The sequence below is a fragment of the Mastomys coucha genome, unplaced genomic scaffold (assembly GCF_008632895.1).
Source record: "Mastomys coucha isolate ucsf_1 unplaced genomic scaffold, UCSF_Mcou_1 pScaffold21, whole genome shotgun sequence".
Taxonomy (NCBI): Eukaryota; Metazoa; Chordata; class Mammalia; order Rodentia; family Muridae; genus Mastomys; species Mastomys coucha.
Window position 1 is genome coordinate 154,551,365 of NW_022196904.1, and position 7,406 is coordinate 154,558,770.

General features: G+C 42.5%; 1 protein-coding gene across 1 annotated transcript in view; it reads right to left on the reverse strand.

Annotated features, from left to right (window-relative positions):
* Nucleotides 1–7,406, reverse strand: part of Mamdc2 (MAM domain containing 2) — a 158,902-nt gene that overhangs the window by 6,000 nt on the left and 145,496 nt on the right. Inside the window, exon 12 of the mRNA XM_031389959.1 lies at nt 1,809–2,068. Within this exon, the coding sequence (XP_031245819.1) occupies nt 1,809–2,068 (260 nt within the window). The remainder of the gene's footprint in view (nt 1–1,808; nt 2,069–7,406) is intronic.

The window sequence follows — 7,406 nt, forward strand, 5'->3', positions numbered from 1 at the left end:
AGATTCTGTATATTGATTCCTAAAACTCAAATTTTAGAGAATTTGTGTATCAGTGTCATTTGAGAATATATATGTGTATACATATATATGTAGTAGACAGTAGCATGTATCTATCTATCTATCTATCTATCTATCTATCTATCTATCTATCTATCTATCTGTGCCTGGGAGTATAACTCAGTGCCTGGCATGCATGAGGCAATGGACACACACAATCATCTACACTGTAAATTGTGTGTGTATGTATGTGCACCTGTGCACGCATGTGTGTGTCAATGTGTGTGTCAATGCTTGGATGCCATCTCCAAAGAATTAGATTCACTTAAGTCTGGATATTTTCTATTTTTTGCTTGCCTCAAGAATCACTTGTAGGACTTGTTGAAAATAAATTTCTGGGGCTCCAAAGCCCTCCAGAGTTTCTGATTTGGCATTCTGAGGGGGATCCTGAGAATTAACATTTTGGGTGAACTTATATTTCAGGTATTTTCGACGCTGCTGTTACCTGGACAATGCCTTGAGTCCATCTGACAAAGAGTCTGACTTCCCTGGAGCCTAACAAGATTGAGTTGCTACCTCCGGATGATGATCAACTACGCTACTGAGTTTTCATCTGGCCCATGTACCTTCTGTAGCAGTCATAAAAAAAATCTTCATGAAGCAATCTACCAATCTCTAATACATCTCCAAACAGTTATTTGTGCTTAGCTGGTGGACCCGTCCTAGACAGAAGAGCATCTTCCTCCTGTCATTTATTGCCCTTCAACGTAGCAGCTTGAGTGCAATGAATCCAGCCTCTTGGGTTGTGATATATTCAGTTTAGATCTTTAGAAAATCGGTTTGCGTTGTAGAACGGTGAGGAAAAAAAAAGGTCGTATTTTGGATACCTCTTCCCAGGAAGATCTAAGCTTAGACCAGGCAGCTAGTCAGTGGTTAATACTGCCTGAGCCCAGAAGGTTTACCACCCAGAAGCAAAGCTGCAGAAGTTGGAGCGTTAATTGGAGGTCATGCTCACACCAGAATTTTACAGAGTGGTTTTGAGATCAATGGGCGTCTGAAGGTTGCCTCCCTAGAGTTTTGGTGTTGAAGTCTGTGGCTATCCTGGGCTTTTCTAGGCTAGAGCAGTTTCTTAGCTCCACCTACTGGAATGACTGCGTACTTCTAGGACACCAGTTTCCTGTAGCACGTGGGATGTTGGGGGTCTGGGGTGATGACCATGGACTTGGGATCAGGACGTCTAGTTTCTTCTACAACAATATAGTCACACATACAGAGGCTTATAAAACTTACCATGGGCTATACACACTCATAAGTGGAGGTTTAGGACAAAGGCCCCTACATGCAAGTGCATCATGGGTAATAGCAGCAGCAGGAGTGTATTTAGAAGAAAGGAGAATTCCCTTTGGAAGAAATGCACTTGACATTCACAACACACTAAGACAAAAAGGTGTCCTTTCATCCTTGAATTGTAAAAAAAATTGAGATGTAAGTAAAGAAAATATCTAATAAAAAATAATTGCTTCCTAAAAGTTATGCAAAATCAAAGTAGAATAAAATTCTTTGTGTTTATGTAAAAAAGAAAAACAATCACTTTATGCATGAATGTCCAAAGCTTTAGCTTCCTGTCTTATTATCTATTCACTGCTTAGAGTTAATCAATAACAGGCTAATTAGGTTTACTTTTCAACTAATCCTGCCTTTATCTCTGACTCTGAAAAAGGGCAAATTATTCTCTTTTTAGCAAGAACCAGGAGAGCACCAGGTGCCTCCGTACATCCTTCCCTGATGAGTCCTCACTTCTCGTGGCTTACCTGGTGTTGCCTCTTGCAGCTGTATTCAATCAGTGCCCGCAGCCAGGAGATGCTCTGCTCCCCTCTTCTTCTCCACAACAGGGATTCCTTGCTGTCTTCTTCCCTTTTCAAATAAACACTCAGCAGGCCAGTTCCTGCTCCGTACATGTGGTAGAAAAAAGTCAAGCAGTGTTTTCCTGGGACACCCCTCAGAGGCTGGGACAAAAGGTGCGCTTTTTGTCCGTACACCATGTGGGAGGCTTCAATATACATGTAGTAACCTTGAGAGGAATGTAAAGTAGGTTACATGGTTAAAAAAAGACCCCAGTACATTTTCTTCATCTGTAGAATTCCTGGAGACATAGCCACTTTGGTTGTAGTACTGAGAAAAAGGTTTTTATAATCCTGAAGAGCATGTATGATCCAAGAAAAATAGACAGGCTGTAAGGATTAGACCACAAAATGATTTTTTTTTTCATTTAATGGTTTATGATTCAGTTAAATAGACAGAAAGGGATTAATACAGAAGTATTATACCACTGGTATTATCACATCAGAACATACCAAACTACTTCACAGATGACATTCCAAATGTTTTTGTACTCCCTCCAGTTTCACACATTGAAATCCTAGTGCCTAAGGTGTCGATATGAAGAGGAGAGAGGTTGGGAGGCAATTACATCATAAGAGCAGTGACTGCCCCCAAATGAGATCAGCATCTTCATCAAGGACTTCTGACACTAACTCATCTTTTACACTACGAGAAGAGCTTGAACAGAGGCCCTATATGAAGGAGTAGGCCCTCCCTAGATATCAGATCTGCTGGAACCTTGATCTTGCACTTCCCAGCTCCCCAAACTGTGAGAAGCAAGTATATGTTGTTTCTAAGCTATCCAGCTTTAATTCGTTACAGCAGCCCAAGCATGGCTTCCTCCCAAGTCTATCCCAGCTCCTGCAGTTGCTCAGGCTCCAAACATGTGAGCCATACTGCATTACCCGCTCTGACCTCTCTCCTCATCCGGGCTGTCAGAACTCCTGGGGGATAAGCAATTTATCTGAATTTATCTGTCTCCAAGATAAATTAAGAGCCCCATTCTATTTCCTTGACTGCTAGTATCCTGGTCCAGTCATTTCACTTGGACTAATTTGACAGATTCCTGGCTTATGTGTTTGCTCCTCCCTTACCCCCTAGAATCTAACCTCAGCAGTTTCTATAGCAATCTTTCTAAATGCTCAATATGTATATGGATGCTTTGTGTTACATGTGTGTTTACACACACCTGTGTGTATCAGTGTGAGCACATGCCTGCCACCGTGCATGTGTGAAGGTCAGAGCAGAACCTTGGATATTGGTCCCTGCCTTCCGTCTGGTTTGAGACAGGGTTTATTTGCTATTTTTCTGTACTGTGTGCCAGCTTATCAGTCCTGTGAGTTTCTGGGCATCCTTTAGTCTCTGCCTCTCATCTCCCCATAGGAATGTTGAGATTACAGATGCTGATGCTACTGTATCCCTGGGCTCTGGGGATCGAAACTTAGGTCCTCATGATTCCACAAGTGCTTTTGCCTACTGGGCATTTTCTCAAACCTGAAAAGCTAAATTGTACCATGTCTTTATTTAAAGCTTTCATCAGTTCAGCCCAGAGTCTAGGCTGGTGGCCTCAGGATTTTGTTAGCACGCTGAATAACCTGCCTGGCTCTTCTGGAGATATTCTCGGGTCTCACTTTAAGCACCTGCTTAGATGTTGCCTTTTTTATTGGACCTATTCTGACTTTACTACTTCAAGTCTCCACTCCCCCTCTAACCTGCTCCCTCAGCACTCCTTATCCCTTATACCTTAATTTATTATGCTTTTGTAACATTTAATTGCCTTTTAATGGGTCACCTAATTTTCTCCTCTTTAATCTTTGTCTCCTTCTTCCGTATTGCACAGAGGCTTTCCCTGTTTAGTTCAGTACCCTATTCCCAGTTCTTAGAGTAAGGTTTCATGCATGGCAGATGCTCAAAAATACTTGTGAGTGAGTAGATGAACATCTTTTCTTTTATTGCACTAAGTCACAAACAAGTCTGATCATTTCTAGAGCACAAGGCTCCACCAAGCTCACAGTAAAAGTATGAGAGAGATTCTTGGCAATGAGATAGACATTTTAGTTGGATGCTCTAAGGCAAAGCTACTACAAATCCAAGATGTGATGAAATCAAAGTCTTATTTAAGAAAATGCTCCCAGACAAGTTGCAAGTCATCTGAGGTAATTTTTAAAAATGAGCATACCTAAAGCAGGGAAGAGTGGTGGATGCCTGTGGTTCCAGCTCTTTGCCTTTTTCAGAGGCAGAAGCTCAAGGTTATGCTTGGCCTTACAGTGAGTTTGAGGCCAACTTGGGCTACTTGAGACCTTGTCTCAAAATTTTCTTGAAAACATATTGAAAAAAAAACCACACTGAAACATTGTTTCAAAAATACTCCACATGTATGATAATCCTTAACTATGTAACTTTCATTTGTTCATTGGCATAAAAATTGTTACATTGAATATTTTTCACATTCCACAATGCAGGAAAACTTTATTGTATTTTATTTTCTATAACTGTACCACCTAAGCTAGTGTCAAAGTAAACAAATATACATGCTTGTGGGTGTACATGCAAACACACACACACAGAATCCTAGTTGAGTATGTTTAATTTAGTTCCATGAAAAGCCAGGTTAAGGCATGAGCATGGCCATGGTATGTCACTGAATCACATATTTAGGAGTTCTGTGCTTCCTATGTGCAACTTGGTGCATAGGAAGTAGAGTGACAATACCTTAAGACATGCTCAATCAAAAAACATTCTGAGGTGGAAGCAGTAGTATACCCCTGCAGTCCCAGTACTTGTGAGACTGAGGCAGGAGGACTGTGAGTTTGATGTTAGCCTGAACTCTATAAAAAGAAAAAAAATATTTCAAGAAATAAATTTTAAGGTAACAAGAAAAAAAAACAATGAAAAAAATTTTGAATTTTGCTTTGAAGTTTTCCAAGGGTCACTGGAAATCCCATGTAAAAAGACCTTTGCTATGGATGAGACGCTAGTAGAACAGGCACTATTACCCTTTAAATATACCCTCAGTGTATAAGTGCAAAGGACAGACTATGAGGGGCTGAGAGAGGAAGGAGGAAGCAATGGAGTCATCATGAGTGACAGATGCTCTGGGGTCACTTAATGATGATAAATTCTTGCCCATGGTCATTCTGAGGTCCTAGAAGATGAACAAACTCTCAGTCACCCCCTGAGTACTTGGTTCAAATTCTTTCCTTCATGAGAACAAGATACTAGTTTCTTCGGCATCGAAAGGGATAGTCTTATGCTGTGCCAGGCTCTCCCTGGCAGGCCAGTGGACTATTAAATCAGGGCTGCCTGTGCTGCCTCCTATAGCCTCACCTCCCTCGCTTTGAGCTACATATTCCTGTAGATACAACTACTGCAGCCTGTTTTGTGTTCTGTTCCTGTGTTTCTGAGTCTTGGGTGTCAGGTGAAAGCTATCAGCTAAGACAAATAGTTCCAGAGGGCTTTCAGCTTAGTGCTGTGGGATATGAAAGGAACTTCACCCTGCTTGACCCAGGTAATAGTGCTTTGTTTGGAAGAAGGGTCATGTCTGGAAGTGGGGTGTTTTTCCAGGATGCTGACTTCAGTCTACCACTCCAGTAGTTTTAGCCTTTGCAAATCACTTCAGGATATGATTTGTATTAAAGGCACATGTATATGGAAATACTGAATTGAAGCAATATAGACCAACTTCTATTTCTAAAAAAAATGATTTTAACAACTTTGTCAGCTCATCAGAGTATGATGAACCATGTGTGAACTAGTTCTTCCTTTTGACTACGAGTACTTTTCCCATCCTTTTTGTTTTTGTTTTTCAGGACAGGGTTTCTCTGTGTGACCCTGGCTACTCTGGAACTCACTCTGTAGACCAAGTTGGCCTCAGACTCAGAGATCTACCTGTCTCTGCCTCCCAAATGCTGGGATTAAAGGCGTGGGCCACCACCGCCCAGCTACTTCTTTCTTCTTGATTTGTACATGATCCTTCCTTTTCCTGAAACCACCAGAGAACTTCACAGAGGCCGTGTGCGTCACACGTGTCTGGAAAGCAGAGGAAAGCTGAGTGCGTTGACAGTGGTTCCTATGTTACAGCTTCGAGCTCTGTCTCAGCACCAAAGGCTTGGGGTGGAGCAGAGCATCACAGAACTCATGCTAGAGGCTAGCTCATGGCTCCCTGTATATGAAGGATTCCAGACTGTGGAAAGGATTGTTAGCAGGACAAGGGCAGGGAATAAAGTCTATCCTTTCTGTAGGCTACTGTCTGACATCTAGGGTGCAGGAGTCCCATGAGACTCTGGTGCTTGCGGCCCTGCTGTTCGTGAGGCACCTGAGAAGCAGAAAGCCACACTTGTATTCACAGTCCTTTACCAGGAGGCAGCTGCTCTGCTAGGTTCTTGGCTCTCTTTCACAGGGTTGAGAAGGGACTGTGACAGCCTGTGGGATGAGGTCCTGTGGAAGGGGCAGCAAGCTGTTTTCACTAGGCTGGAAGGGCACTCCTGATGATAAGGGGACTCATCAAAGCTTTGGGAAAAGAACCACTGTTAGAATGTGTCCCTCTAACAACACCTTGTTTCTTATTATTAGGTTAGATCTTTGACAATTTATCTATATATAATGCAGCCTGGTTAGTCTCTCTCAACCCTCTCTTACACTCTTCTACCCATCAATACCTCCCTCAACCCTGACTCCCCATCTGTCCCTTTCCTAGATTCATGACTTTTGAGTTTGCTGTGTCACCCACTTAGTTTAGCCATGATAAAAAGCTTGTCATAAACAAGGAGTTAGTTTTCAATGGGTACACATTTCTGAGACAGGATGGGGATGGGGGCTGCCCAGTGATGTGATGTGCTTAATGCCACCGAACCAAATTCAGACAGTCTGTTTCCCCACTGTTGTGAGTTTTAGAGAAAAGCTAATTATAAAGTCACAGATCAGAGCCTAGGAAGGGGGGAGGGGAGGAAGCACATGGAGCTCCTGTAGAGCAGGAGGTCTCTCCCTCCCCCACCCCCAACAAGAGCCATAAGGCTGCTAGATTAGGGGCTCCTTAAAGGATTTTTGGCAGAAATAAGGGTGAGATATGGGGGGGGCAGAGCCAGTCCAGTCAGACCCACCAGCCGTCCAGCATTTTAACATTTTTTTTTATCAATTAATTCTTTAGTTTAGAATATGGAGTAATATTTTGCATTTTCAAACATTTTACCACGTCTTTAAAAAGCTTTTCATAGAAGTCTTTCTTGGGAAAGTGGGATCTGATGCTATCAGACACTGTCGCAAGGAAGCTTAGCTGTGAAAGACTGCAGCACACTGGAGCCGATAGGTTACACAGCTGGGTATTGGGTACACATATCTTAAAAGACAAGGACTTGAATAAGCTGTTCTTCAATCAAATATGTACCGGGCAGTGGTGGCGCACGCCTTTAATCTCAGCATTTGGGAGGCAGAAGCAGGCGGATTTCTGAGTTCAAGGACAGCTTGGTCTACAGAATGAGTTCCAGGACAGCCAGGGCTACACAGAGAAAGCCTGTCTCAAAAACCAAAAA